This window comes from Miscanthus floridulus, unplaced genomic scaffold (genome assembly GCF_019320115.1).
Source record: "Miscanthus floridulus cultivar M001 unplaced genomic scaffold, ASM1932011v1 fs_833_1_2, whole genome shotgun sequence".
In the NCBI taxonomy this organism is placed as follows: Eukaryota; Viridiplantae; Streptophyta; class Magnoliopsida; order Poales; family Poaceae; genus Miscanthus; species Miscanthus floridulus.
Window position 1 is genome coordinate 41,034 of NW_027097330.1, and position 14,739 is coordinate 55,772.

General features: G+C 54.7%; 3 protein-coding genes and 1 pseudogene across 3 annotated transcripts; 3 read left to right on the forward strand and 1 right to left on the reverse strand.

Annotated features, from left to right (window-relative positions):
- Positions 1 to 3,045: 3,045 nt before the first annotated feature.
- On the forward strand, positions 3,046 to 3,622 carry LOC136533272 (probable carboxylesterase 18; annotated as a pseudogene).
- Positions 3,623 to 4,536: 914 nt separating this feature from the next.
- On the reverse strand, positions 4,537 to 8,021 carry LOC136533273 (endoglucanase 14-like). The gene is made up of 7 exons (XM_066525829.1): positions 7,995 to 8,021; positions 7,867 to 7,959; positions 6,202 to 6,342; positions 5,669 to 6,082; positions 5,499 to 5,585; positions 5,246 to 5,398; positions 4,537 to 5,151 (listed from the first exon to the last, which is right to left on the reverse strand). Exons 1-7 carry the CDS (start codon positions 8,019 to 8,021, stop codon positions 4,537 to 4,539), a joined length of 1,530 nt encoding a protein of 509 aa, XP_066381926.1.
- LOC136533274 (uncharacterized) lies at positions 8,020 to 8,622 on the forward strand. Its single transcript, XM_066525830.1, has one exon. It carries the CDS (start codon positions 8,020 to 8,022, stop codon positions 8,620 to 8,622), a length of 603 nt encoding a protein of 200 aa, XP_066381927.1.
- A 203-nt stretch (positions 8,623 to 8,825) lies between these two features.
- Positions 8,826 to 14,182, forward strand: LOC136533275 (S-type anion channel SLAH2-like). Its single transcript, XM_066525831.1, has 3 exons — positions 8,826 to 9,051; positions 12,542 to 12,759; positions 12,854 to 14,182. The coding sequence occupies exons 1-3, from the start codon at positions 8,826 to 8,828 to the stop codon at positions 14,180 to 14,182; spliced, it is 1,773 nt and encodes a 590-aa protein (XP_066381928.1).
- Positions 14,183 to 14,739: the final 557 nt, after the last annotated feature.

Consider the following 14,739-nt stretch of genomic DNA (forward strand, 5'->3'; position numbering starts at 1 on the left):
ATGCTTCCATTCCCATGTTATAAAATAGGATTAAGTCAACTTTGGACTCCTCAACTATTGTGTTAGTCTAATTTTAATCATCAACTATAAAACCGTCTAGTACTGGTACCCAACTGTCAAAACCGTTCACTTTTAGCACCTGGCGCGGGGGCAAGACTGTTTTGACCGACGTTGAGCGGTTTTGACCACGCGCGGGAGCATGCCGGCCTAGGAGGGTAGGACCAGGGCGCGCTGCGCATTTTGCATAAGAGACCCTAGATTTTCATGAAACTAACCTTCACTTCATACTACTATTCACATGAGTCATAACATTTGTATTTAGCACCCATAAAAATCTCGTCTTCACCTTTCCCAATCCCTGGGCGGCTCCAGAGCAGAGCATGCCACAGGGAGCGACGGCCGGCAGCCAATCCGGCTGGGAGGAGGCTCGCCGGCGGCGAGGGAGGGAGGCGCGAGGAGCGCACAACCCACGCGGCTCCAGAGTAGAGCAAGCAGCAGCACAGCGGGCAGCAAGCAACAGCTGTGACGATCGCCGTCGTGGCCGCGCCACCGGACGTGTCAGCGGCCTCAACGCCGGCAACGCCGCCAACAACCCCTCCAAGTGCGGCGTCAGTATCCCCTACACCATCAGCGCCTCCATCGACTGCTCCAGGTACGTACCAAGGCAGGGAGGTGGACCGCCGCTCATGCCGCGGGACGACGCGAGGCCTATCGCCGGCGGCATGGCGTGCTAGTTGCGCGGAGGCAGGAGCCCCAGCGTGTCGATGACGCCTCCGCCTCCTCCTCCGCCGCCTGCGGCCCGCCCGAACTACGTGCCCATCTGCGGCAGCGAGGTGTGTGGCCGGCTGGCTGGGCTGGCATGGATTCTGTTCAAACGTTGTGGTTGACTGGGTGTGCGATTCAGCTACACTAGCGAGATGGAAGCCACCGGCGCTGGCCCTGGGGAAGGAGCGCCGAGCGCTCCGCGCAGGGTGTCCCTGTCATGGAAGGTGCGGTCCCAGCTCTTGTGCCTCGGCGTGGTCGCCGGCTTCTCGATGCGTCATGACGGCACGATCAACCGCCCCTTCTTCAGCTGGACGCCAGCAGCGGCGTGAACACCATGTGGTTCCGGGGCGACACGCACACGACATCGTAGGCGCGCGTGTCCACGTCCTTGACCAGCTGGCACGCCGCCCACCCGGTGCCCAGCACCACTGAAGGGACCGTGACGCCTAAGAGGGGGGAGGTGAATTAGGCAACTTATAAAAAATCTAACTCCTAAAACTATGGCCTCTTTTTATAACCTTAGCAAAACCTATGCAAAAGATAAACTATCTAAATGTGCAACTATGGTTTTGCTAGTGTGTTGCTATCTCTACCGAAAATGATAATAATATGATCAATGTAAATGCGGAAGCTTAAAGAGAAAGGTAGAGATATGCAAACTTCCGTCGACGACTCTGGTATTTTTACCGAGGTATCGAGAAGCGCGCAAGCTTTCCCCTAGTCCTCGTTGGAGCCCCTCGCAAGGAATCCCTCGCAAGGGCCAAGCTCCCGGTCGGGTAACTCCGTGGATAGCCTCGGGCCTTCCCCACGCGCAAGTGGGTCTTCGATGTGCCTTCCGGCAAGCCTCTTCCGGATGCTCCCCGCCGTCTTCACTATCAAGCTTTCGGCCGAAACGCCGCGGGCCTTGTTCCCTTCGGTACACGGTGGCGGCCGCACCACAAACGCGGTTGGTGTGATCTCGCAAGACTTCAAGCCCCTCCGATGTACAACTCTTGTGCTCGCAAGCACGAGGTGGCAAGAGGTATGCAAACCTCACTTAAACACTAGGCATACACCTAGAGCAAGCGCATAAGCGGTGGTCTAATCAACCTAAGCACTTCGCAAAGCACTTATGCTAATCACCTAATAAAACACTAAGCACTATGCAAGCGGAGATCACTAAAATGGTGTATCAACACTCTTGGTATGTTTCCTCAGCTCCACACAACTCAAATGGCCGGTTGGGGGTTGTATTTATAAGCCCCACTGAGAAAGTAGCCGTTGGGGTCGAACTCCCGCAAATCTGTTACTGACCGGACGCGTCCGGTCGTCCCGACCGTTGCAGCCGCGAACCACCGATCGGACGCTGCCAGCGTCCGGTCGCCTGCCACCGGACGCGTCCGGTCGCAGTTTCGCGCGCCTGGAACCTCTCTGTACTCGATCGGACGCTGCGTTTCTACGTCTGATCGGTTGCCGCCAGCGTCCGGTCCTTGCGTCCGGTCGCCTGTCTGCCGAGCCATCGGTCTAGCGTCCGTTCACGCTTCCAGCGTCTAGTCGCCTCTGCGAGCTCGTTCCTTCGCGATCTTGCGTACGGCTTGGTTCCTATCTTCATGCTTGGACTTTGCTTGATATCTTGGGTCTTTTCTTGTGCTCCTAAGGTCTTTCTTAAGGTGTTGATCATCGGATCATCACGTCGCCTTCGTCCAAGTCATGTCTTGCACCCTATTGAACTACAAAATAAATACTTGCAAATTCATTGGTCCAATTTGGTTGTGTTGGTCATCAAACACCAAAATCCAAAGTAAATGTGCCAAGGGTCCATTTTCCTTACAACCACCACGCGGGCCTTCTCCTCGGGCCGAGGCTCGGCATCTGGCGAGGCGGCGCCGCCACGGCCTCGGGCTCCCTTGTCTCCGCATCCGAGAGCTTTGCCACCACTACTGCGGACGACGCGGGGTGCAGCCTCGCGGGTGTGGTGACGATGCCCCTGTTCGGCGGCTGGAGGAGGTGGCCGGCGGACCTTGCCGCGAGGCTGTGGAGCGACGACGCGTGCTGGCCACGGGCGTGGGACAGCGCGGCGGCACTGCGCAGCGCGAAAACCGCCTCCGCCGGCGACAATCCGCCGACGCCGCCCTCAGAGACGATCCTCGACAGGGACTGCGACAGCGACTGCTGCGCTCCCCCTCTCGATCCTAGACAACGCCGCCGCCATCTACGGGAGTAGCTGCTTCAAGCGTGCGTGGAAAGTAGCTATCACAGAAGGGCCTGCAAAACGGAAGCCCAACCAAACTGCATTCAGCAATGTGTTCGCCGTCGGAGGCCGCTTCCGCCTCGTCGCTCCCCGTCGTGGTCTACTTCCATGGCGGCGCCTTCGCGCTGCTCTCCGCGGCCTCGGTCCCCTACGACGCCATGTGCTGCCGGTTTCTGCCGCGAGCTGGGCGCCGTCGTTGTGTCCGTCGACTACCATCTCGCCCCCGAGCACTGCTGCCCCGCTGCGTACGAGGACGGCGTCGACGTGCTCCGACACCTCGCTTCCGCAGGCCTTCCCGACGGCGTCGCCGTCCCGGTGGACCTCTCCCGCTGCTTCCTCGCTGGGGACAGCGCCGGCGCCAACATTGCCCACCACGTGGCGCAACGTTGGACGACGGCCGGCGTCGCGTCCTCGTCACCGCCGTGTTCCAACCCATTCCGCCTCGCCTGCGTCGTCCTGGTGCAGCCGTACTTGGGCGGCGAGGAGCGGACAGACGCGGAGGCCAGGCTGGACGGGAAGGCGCCGGTGGTGACCGTGCGGGGCTCGGACTGGATGTGGTCAAAACCGCTCGACGTGGGTCAAAACAATCTTGCCCTATGCCCAGGTGCTAAAAGTGAACGGTTTTGACAGTTTGGGTACCGGTACTAGACGGTTTTATAGTTGAGGGTTAAAATTAGATCAACACAATAGTTGAGGGGGCCAAAAGTGGACTTAATCCTATAAAATAACACACACAAGCTTTCGTTTCATGTTTTCGTTCCCTCAGAGGAACATGGCTGCTAAGTGCTTAGCCCTTTCGTGGGAAGCTAGAGCTATCGTGTTTGTCTGAGCTGGGCATTGGGCAAAGATGACCTATATGGATGAAAATGGGATACATCTCTTTTTAATATTGTCCATCCGAAAGGAGTTCAAATAACTATATAAAAGTGGATACTCAATATGAGAATCTAGTAGACATTTAATATCGGTACTGTATCCGGTGTATTCAATACTACCTGTATCTGAATTCAAAAAGAAACAATTACCCATATCCATAATGTCTCTGTGATCCAATTTCATCCTTAATAACACCTACAATGGACGCTATTGATAGCTTGGTTATATTTGGTGTCATTGTGTTCCTTTGTTTTGCTCAATGTTGTAGTCATCTTGTCGTAGTTGTGTCGTGTTGGGGTGGTGGTTGACACCGGTATCAACATGTATGTTGGTTTTTTATAACTAATTTTCCTCATAAAGATGCTCTTCTTCTAATAGAACTTCAGTAAAGTTCTTGTTGTCCTTCCGAAAAGAAAAAAGATTAGGGGAACTCAGGTTTCTATTTGGATTTTTGGAGTGATAGACTGGGGGACCAATGGCCCTCGAAAAAACAGATTTTGAAACTGAGAGCAAGTGATTTTATTGGATACCCTTTGTGATCAATTTACAAGATGGTCTGAGAGTAAGAAATCACAATTATTCAGCATATCTATGTCGCCGAATAATAATCCTCTAAACGCAAGCAACCTCTCCTGCTAAAAAAGGTGGAGAGCCATGTCTCACTCTCAGTTCTGCTGCGAAAGCCTCGCAAGCACTCCGACAATGGGCGCGACGGTGACGGTGGACGGCTCGGTCTGCTGGTAATTCCGCCGGGAATCGTCGTACCGGTCGCTGCCATCGGGCCCTCCGACGATGGCGCCGACGATGACGTTGGGGTTGGGCTCGTCCCTGCTGTAGTAGCCGAACCCTCCCTTGCAGGTGATCTTGCCGGGGCTGGACTTGATGGACGGCACCGACGCGCCGCGGTGGTGCACCTGCTCCGGGAACCTGGTGCCGTACCCGACCATGTAGCTCATCCTCTCCGGGTTGGCGCCGAGGATGTAGTCCGCCTGGGACCGCGCGAACGCGAGCAGCTGCGACGGCGGCAGCGTCGCCCCGCCGCACCGGAGCGAGGCGCCCGAGCCCGCCGCTGCCTGCAGGTGGTCGGAGTGCGCGGCGAGCACGAACGCCGCGGAGGTGGCGTACTGCAGGTTGTTCCAGGGCTCCAGCCACAGCACGCCGCCGGGGCTCAGCCTCCCGTCGTTGCTGTTGTGCTCCAGCACGCCGCAGAGAAACTCCTCCAGGTGGTTCTTCATCGCCGCCGCGTTGCCGGCGTCCAGCAGCTTCCCTTGGAGGATGAGCTGCAATTGCAAGCAAGATGAATTAATGGCAGATTATTTGTCGCGGTTGTTAAGTAGTATCGCATCGCTATAGGTGCGCGGCTCGATCGCTTGCCTTGGCGACGAGTGCCTGGGCGCCGACGAACTTGTTGTCCCATGAGAACGAGGTCTGCGCCCCTCCGACGTTGCCATCGCCGGCGATGAAGGCCTTGTAGTCCTCACCACCGGTGGCGATGAAGAGCCAGACTGCAGCCCAGATCAGCTCGTCCTGTCCCATTGGTCGATCATTGATCCCAACAAGAACATTGCATTGCATCATTCCATTGTATGACATGAACAATTTTCAGAAATAATGTTTGGATCAAAACCTCATCGCCGCTGCTCGGATAGAATTTTGCAGCCCCAGGAACGCTGTTCTGGTAGAGGCCACGGTGGTTCTTGGCGAAACGGAACAGCTACAACCACAAATCATCAGATTCAGATATAATAATGGCCAACAATGCACACTGTTATGGTAAATTAACGTGTCGTAGGTTACCTGCTCGGCGTGGCCGAGGAGCATGGCGCTGTAGCCGGGGTCGAGTGGTCGGAACGCGACGGAGGCGGCGGCCAGCGCGGCCGCCGTCTCGCCGGCGACATCGGACCCGGGGCGGGAGGCGTCGACGCTGTAGGACGTGCGGGGCGTGTCCATGTCCTCGGGCCGCTGCCAGCACGAGTGGTCGGAGTCGCCGTCGCCGACCTGCACGTACAGCGTCTCGTCGGCCGCATGCGCCCGGGTCAGGTAGTCGGCGCCCCAGCGCACGGCGGCCAGCGCGTTCCGGAGCTCCCCCGCGGCCGCCAGCGGGCGCTCGTGCTCCACCACGCTCCACGCCAGCATCGTCACGGTGAACGCCAGCGGCAGGCCGAACTTCACGTTGTCGCCGGAGTCGTAGTACCCGCCGGTGAGGTCCACCTGCGTCGCGTCATCATGCATGCCATGTCAGCTTCTAGCAAATGCCAAATGCAGGTGAAACACGTGACTGCTTGCAAGTACAAATGTGTAGCAGCGACGACGACGGTGCTTGTGCTTACGCCGTGGTCGCGGCCGTCGGCGAGCGCGGAGTCGCCGCGCCACTGCACGCGCTGGTCCGGCGGCAGCCTGCCGGAGCGCTGCCCCTCGAAGTAGAGCAGCGAGTTGGTGAGGGCGGCGCGGTAGTTGGGCTGCTGCTGGGCCTGGCAGTAGCCCAATAAGCAGAAGAGCGCCGCCAGCCCACCAACTGTCGCAACAAGCCGCACCATCTCTCTCTGTGTTCTGCACGAACTCTTGTTTGCTCTCAAGTCTCAAATCGCCTAGTAGTAGGTGAAGTGCATTTGGAATTTGGATCGATTTCTTGGTATTGCTAATTGCTATGGTGGGTAAGTATTTATAGGCAGATGAACAGAGAGTAGAAATGGCCTCATGGAAAGAATAGAAAGAATTAACACCACTAATTTGAATAATAAATCCAACATAAAATAAACTGCATTTACTCTTGGTTGATTTCGTGGCGTTCATATAGGATGTCTGCTCGGCAACGGCAATGTGCCTCCCGAATTTGCTCGCCGAATCATTCTGAGAAATACACGTGTATATACACGGCAGTTACTTTGTGGTGAATCTGAAATCAGGGCATGTTGGAGGCAGGGTGACTTTGCATTGATGGTGTTATATAGAGTAAGGATATCCTTTTAAATTCAGGGATAGCCAAATCAGAAATACTATTCAAGCAGTAGCAATTAAGGATGTGATTTTTTCCTCTCCCTGCTTTGGATTTTAATTTAGATTTGGAGAACACGATATATGTATGTAATATAATCGCCATACCAGCGGCTCCTCTGACCGGTTGGTCGGGACGTCCGGCTGGTACTCTCGCGGGCAGGGTTCGAGCCCCCACGGGTGCGCTCGTTCGCCTGCCCGGAGTTAAAAAAATCCCCTCACCTGTCTCGAGTTTCCCAAAGCACAGGCAACGGACCGGCCTACTCACAGGGTAACGGGCCCCTGTGTAAGGACGGGACACGGTGTTCGGGGGGTTTTCTCGGCCTGCGTGAGAAGGTCTTCTTCCTTAAGCACAAAGTTGCGGGGCTGTCTGCCCACCGTAGGCCGAGTTTTTTTTTTTTTTAATATAATCGCCATTGATTGCGTCATAGAGATTGGAGTAGCAGGTTTGGATCCATAGAGGATTTGGTTCCATTTCTTTCTTTATTTCTTCTTTGCGTTTTAATTATCTGCCGTCATGCAATTTGCAGTGGTTAATCCCTGCGGCATTAGCTGCTTATAATTATTACACCCATCCCCGTTCGGCTGGCTGAATTTTGGCTGAAACTGACTGAAAAACACTGTTCTGGCTGAATTGTTGTGAGAGAAAAACACTATTCTGTCTGAAAAAAGAAGCTTAACAAACCGGATATGGGATAAGCCGAACGGAGCCCACTGGCTTAGTCCCATTATCTCATTATTTTCTCCTCTTTTTACCATTCGGTCTCCCTTGAGTATCCGCTATACAATAATTAATTTAAGGATTAAGTCCATTTTTGGTCCCTCAATTATTGTGTTGATCTAATTTTAACCATCAAATATAAAACCGTCTAGTACTGGTACCCCAACTGTCAAAACCGTTCACTTTTAACACCTGGGCGGGGGCAATGCTGTTTTGACCGACGTTGAGTGGTTTTGACAAGCCAGTAGCCAATAGGAAAGTGCCAGACAAGCAGTGCCACTGCACTAGGCAGCAGCAACGCAGCGCATCCACTCATCAACGACTCATCGTCCAAACACCCCCAGCCACGGGCGGCTGCGCTCGCTCCACTGTCCTGCCCCCCGCGTGCAAAACACAAGCAACAGCAACCCCGATGGCCGCCACCGCCACCGCCATGTCCTCCGCCACAGCCTGCTTCCTCTCCCTGCTCCCGCCGCCATGCCGCCCGCGTCATTTCCTCAGGCACCTCGCGCTTGCCACGGCCACCAAGCCCGTGCCCGCCTCCGCCTCCTCGCTCGCCCTCCCCTCGTCGTGGCCGTGGGCGCGGCTACGGCGGCTCCGTGAGCTAGTCCCCGCCGAGTCCACAGGACGGCTGCTGTCGTCGGCCACGGGCTCCCTCATCGTGGCGCTCGCCTCCGCGTCGCTGGTCCTTGGCGACGCCGGCACGACATCCGCGTTCGTGGTCTCCATGCCCCGGAAGCTGCAGGCGGACGAGCTCGCCACCGCGCGCCTCTTCCGGGAGAACACGCCCTCCGTCGTCTACATCACTAACCTCGCCGTCAGGTGGGCCTCCCCGTCCCCGTCCCAAGGCTCGTCTGCCATGGACGCGGCAGCTTGCTCGCGCTTGCCCAACAGCAGCACGCGTCTCGATCGCGCGCGCTCGTCGACCATGGCGCGGCTGCCTGCTCGTTCGATGGCCCCCGCTCATGAGCCCGACGGGGTCATGAGGCCTTCACCTCCGAGCATCGAGGCGTGGGAGTTTCCGCAGGCTGGCTAGCCCAGCAGCGGTAGCGGCGCGGGCGCAAAGCAGTGGGGGCGTGCTCGCCCGCCTGGCAACTGTGCAGCAGCTGCGCTCGTCGGCCATAGCAGTGGCAGCAGCAACACGGCAGCGCGTGAGTAATTATTAGCTGGCTGGCTAGGCCTGTAGCTCGAAGATCATGAAGCACGAGTACCAAGACGTCGCGCGGGAGCGACGGCGACATGGGCTCCTCCAAGGACAAGATGATGGTGGTGGCGGCGGGGGCAGGGGCGCAGGAGGAGGAGATGGACGAGATGCTGGCCACGCTAGGGTACAAGGTGCGTTCATCGGATATGGCGGACGTCGCACAGAAGCTGGGGCAGCTCGAGATGGCCATGGGGATGGGCGGCATTGGCGGCGCCGCGCTACCGCTGATGACGCTTCATCTCCCACCTCGCCACGGACACCGTGCACTACAATCCCTCCGACCTGTCGTCCTGGGTCGAGAGCATGCTATCCGAGCTACAACGCGCCCCCGCCGCCGCTCTCACCCGCGACGCCGCTGGCCCCGAGGCTCGCGTCCACCTCAGTCCACCGTCACAAGTGGCGGCCGCCGTCGGTGCTGGCTACTTTGATCTCCCGCCCACCGTCGACTCAGTCCAGCAGCACCTACGCCTTGAAGCAGCTCCACGGACTCGACACAGGGAGCCCAAGCGGATGCGGACTGGCGGCTGTAGCACGTCAGTCTTCCTCTTCCTCATCGTCATCCATGGATGGCGGTCGCACTAGGAGCTCCGTGGTCGAAGCTGCCCCACCCGCGATGCAAGCGTCCACGGCGGCAGCACAGGAGGGAGGTGATGAGTGGGTGACGTGTGAGCCCCATATGTCACTGAGATGGAGGCTTGGCATCCTACGTGGCGGTCAACACCAGCGTGGCGTGGTCAAACCCGCTCCACATAGGACAAAACAAGCCCTGCCCGCGCCCTAGGTGCTAAAAGTGAACGGTTTTGATAGTTGGGGTATCACCGCTAGACGGTTTTGTAGTTGATGGTGAAAATTAGACGAACCCTATAGTTGAATGGGCTAAAAGTGGACTTAATCCATAATTGAAGCCATTTTCTCTCACAACAATATATCCATCCATCTATCTATCTCGTATTCTTTCGGTTCTAAATTATAGTTGACTTTAATTTTGTCTAAATGAACCTTCTACTATAGTTTATAGAACGAATATATCAACATCTACAACATTAAATTAGTTCTATTAAATCCACATATTACTAAATATGTCTTAATAAGTATTTATTAGAACTTCTACAAATAAATATATTTTTCTGTAAATTTGTCCTAAATCAAAGCAGTTTAACATAGGATAAATTACTGGGCAATGCTAAAGTAGAGAGAATCTGTATACTATCCTACATATTATAGTTCTTTTTTTACTATGGGCTAAAAAAATAATTTTAGTGAGCAAACCCTTTTCCTGCTAATCTTCATAGGCTAGATATGATATTGTTCTATTCTATATACTATCCTACAAATTATAGTTCTTTTTTTTTACTATGGGCTAAAAAGGCAATTTTAGTGAGCAAACCCTGATCGCAAAATTAAAAACAACTTCGAGTACAAGCCTTTTTTGGTAACCTACAAAGCTTCTACAGTATCTGAGGTTTCTTTCGGGAAATCAAAATTTTAGGAACTTCTTTTGATATATTTGATTATTTTTAGGGAACTGCTCCAATCCTCCTCCTCTATAAAATTTGCACACATCTAAAAGCAACCTATCTCTATTTATTAATCATTTTCATAATTAATTCTAACCTGGGTCCCGAGTGGGCTCGGTCTGTCCATGCCTGGGGCCCCTGTTACCAGCCCAGAAACTCAGGTGGACTCCCCTCCCTCAGATTCCTCGTGAGCCTGTCGCTACATTTTCCGGCCACGCCGCCGCCGCTCGCCTCATTCGCCTAACGGTCGCCCTCATCGCTCTCGTCGCTCCCATATCGCCGCCTTGTCCTCCCCCACGGACTCCATTCGTTGATAGGTTAGGTGATCTAAATGAGCAATCTTAGTAAACATCCTAGCAGTATGTGACTATGCTCCAATTGGTGAGGGCGGGTTGCGGCGTCCGGGATGCTCACGTGCTAGGGCGGAGATCACGATCATCGACTCCCTTTTGGGTTTCTGGGCTGGGCACAGGGCTCGGCATGGACGGTCCTTAGCCCACTAGGGCCCAGATTATAATTTAATTACGAAAATGATTAATAAATAGAGATGGGCTGCTTGAGATGTGTGCAATTTTATAGGAGTATTGGAGCAGTTCCCTTATTTTTATGGGGTGACAATCTTTATTTTTGTCCATATTTTAGAAAGATATTTGAAGTGTGGTGTGAGGATGAAGTAGTAGGAGGGGACTGAGAAGATGGTGAGATTATACTAAGCATCCCAGTACCAGTACACAAGGAAGACAGGCTCTAATGATGGTAAGAGGGTGAGGCAAGTTGTACTTCAATCACATGCTCTGCAAGTGCTTTGATGTGGGAGATGGGGATATTTGCTCATAACTGATAAATGTTTATGCACTTCATGCATCAGGAGTTTGTAATGTAGCCTACTGTATAGCAGCTTGGTAGCTGATTCCATCAGGGTATTATCCTATTATTTCAAAGTATTCTCATTTGTATAGATGGGTGTGGTTTCCAATTTGGCACAGGTAACTGAGTAGTTGAATTTTCAATTAAAAAAAGCCAAAATTTTAATGCCAATTAGAATTCCTCCTTTACGAATGAGTTTTCTTTTGATATCCACATGTGTGTCGCACGTGCATGTTTACTAGTTTAAATAAATCATCATAATATAAATAATACTCCACATCCTAACTTCACCTTGGTGTGATTGTGAAACCAACCCCGCCACTTATGCCAGCAATAGCATCTCAAACCTCAATTGAAGTGCATCCAAAAGGCGATCTCAGTTTAGACTTTGGTAGATACAAGGAGAAGGAGGCAGTGAGATGTCTTCAACTCTAACCTTTAGTAGAAGCCCAAACAATCAAAGGGGTTTCTAGCCTCTCTACTGGCACCTCAAGGGAAGAGAAGAAAGGCACCGTAGGGGACCTTTAGTAGAAGCCCAAACAACCAAAGGGGTTTCTAGCCTCTCTACTGGCACCTCAAGGGAAGAGAAGAAATGCACCGTAGGGGTGCGCGGGTGGGTAGGAATGAGGACGATCGCCGCCGCCATGTTCTCTGGTGAGGACACGACGTGGCATTGCCACATCACCTATTATATAGGGTCTGTGCCCGTTTTGGATCGGAAGTTCATGGAGCTAAAAATGCAAACCGAGAGTTTGAAGACCTAAATGACATCTAGGGTCAAGTTCAAGGACCGTCCTTAAATTTTACTCTTTTTTATGCTTGCATGCCTATATACTATAATGGCACACGACACTATAAATATATGCTCCGAGCATACCAAAGCATTTTCTCCTTTTATTTAGTTTCTTCCCAATCCTATTCTAGATAGACATGAACATTTGTGGCTTTTAGTTGTACATTGATGGAGATAGATGTTGTCTTGGTTGGCGTCGGTTTTAGGCGGCGAGCTGCGGCTCGAGAAGCTCCGGCGACCACCATTACCGCCGTCGTTGTATCCGGTTACAATTCCAGTACTAAAGTTGACCTCCTAGCATCTAGAAGTGTTACAATAGAGAAAAGAAGAGATGTAGATGTAGATAGAAGACAAGAGATAGACTATTTAGTTGTAGATAGAGAACTAGAGATAGAGATTTTCCAGATATGCACATGGCTGCATCAGGTAGAAGTAGAACCCCCTCTAACCAAGTAGAACTACAACTTCTCCAGTTCTCCCCTGTAATCTCGACGCTTTGGCACTGCGGCGCATCCACTACTCACTAGCGAGCTGAGCTACACATTGTAGCAGTCACGCAAGCGATTCTGATCAGCCGCCATTGCCAAAAGCAAGAGCACCCGGATTGCGGGAATGGACGGCGCTTCTCCCGTGGCCAGGAAGGAGGCGGACGTGGCGGTGACGGTGAGTGCGCAGGCGGCGGCGCACGTGCAGGAGACCGACATTCCGTCCTCCATCGCATGTAGCGTGCCGTCGTCGCCGTCTGGGCTTCACCTCGGCGCGTGCGCGTCCATCGTGCGCATGGCGACAGAGGTCAGTCTCGACACGCACCACCACGGGGCCACCGCGGAGGCGCCACAGCTGCTCAGTCAGACGGGGGCACCCGACGCTGACGATCAGCACCGAGGAGCCGTGTCGGGACCGCCGGTTCGATCACTTGAAGACCTTCTCCAGCGGCAGCCGCGTCGAGCGCCAGGTCTCCACCCTTCACCCTCCGGCAGAGATCGAAGTCGCAGACTCGAAGATCTCCGAGGAGGAGGAGGAGGAGGAGGAGACCGGCGACGGCGACGGCGACAGCGAGAACGAGGTCCCCAGCGTCGACCGATATTTCTCCGCCCTGCAAGGACCGGAGCTGGAGACGCTGAGAGCGACGGAGGTGTCGACGCTGCCCGACGGCGAGACGTGGCCGTTCCTGCTACGGTTCCCGGTGAGCGCGTTCGGGATGTGCCTGGGCGTCAGCAGCCAGGCGATGCTGTGGAAGTCGCTGCAGTCGGAGCCGTCCATGGCGTTCCTCCACGTGAGCCCGGCCGTGAACCAGGCCCTCTGGTGGGTCTCGGTGGCGCTCACGGCCTTCGTCTCCTCCGTCTACCTGCTCAAGGCGGTGTTCTACTTCGAGGTCGTCCGCCGCGAATTCTGCAACCCCATCCGCGTCAACTTCTTCTTCGCGCCGTGGGTCGCCTGCCTCTTCCTCGTCAATGGCCTGCCGCGGCCAGTGGCGGCGATCCACGACAGCCACGTCGTCTGGTACGTGCTCATGACCCCAATCTTGCTGCTGGACCTCAAGATCTACGGCCAGTGGATGTCCGGCGGCGGGCGCCGGCTGTCCAAGGTGGCGAACCCGACGAGCCACCTGGCCATCGTCGGCAACTTCGTCGGCGCGCTGCTGGGAGCCCTGGTAGGACTCCACGAGGCGCCCCTCTTCTTCTTCGCCGTCGGGCTGGCGCACTACATCGTGCTGTTCGTGACGCTGTACCAGTGGCTCGACACCAACGATGTGCGGCTCCCCAAGGAGCTCCACCCGGTGTTCTTCCTCTTCGTCGCCGTGCCCAGCGTCGCCTCCATGGCATGGGCCAGGCTCTGCGGCGAGTTCGGCTTTGGCGCCAAGATCCCCTACTTCATCTCCCTCTTCCTCTTCGTGTCGCTGGTGGTCCGCATCAACCTGTTCTTCAGAGGAGTCAGGTTCTCGCTGGCGTGGTGGGCGTACACGTTCCCGATGACGAGCGTGGCCATCGCGACCACCATGTATGCGTCGTCGGTGAACAGCTTGGTCAGCCGGGCGCTGGCGATCGGGCTCGCCGGGATCGCGTCGGTGACGGTCACCGGTGTGCTGGTGACAACCATGTACCACGCCTTTGTGCGAAAGGACCTGTTTCCCAATGATGTGTCCATTGCCATCATGCAGCGGCTCAACAAGCCCAAGCACGCAGTGGCTCAATTGGCCCGTTGCATCCTTTGAGCTGAGTTTGTACTCTCGTAGCCAGATTGTTTTTTTTTATTTCTACAATAAATTTCAAGCTTATATATATAACTTGTGCAACCATCCTGCTTCGTGATTTATTTATTTATGTACTCAACTAGCCAGGGCTTCATAGGGGAACATTTATTAATTGAATGCTGCGTTAATCCCATTGCAAGACATTTCACATACAAGGCAATTTGTTATACTTTCTATCTATATGTACCGTAACTTTGCATCTCTTTTCTTATAGTTGGCCATTTGGCCCCGGCACTACGGGCCGGCCCAAGCACGTCACTAAATAGCACGGTCCAGGAACGGCCCGGCCCGACGGCCTTCGTGCCAGTACCTGGCACGGCCCGGCCTTAGTGCCGTGCCTGGGCTGCCATTCTGGCCCGTAGTGCCGGCCCGGCAGCGACACGGCTCGTCATTGTTGGATCTCCGGCCTCGCTCTCATCGGACCGTTGGATCCGGCCGTTGGAATAGGGGGTATAAAACCGCCCGTCCCGGCCCGCCGGCCGCGTCTCGCTCCGTCGTCCTAATTTATTTGCTCTCAC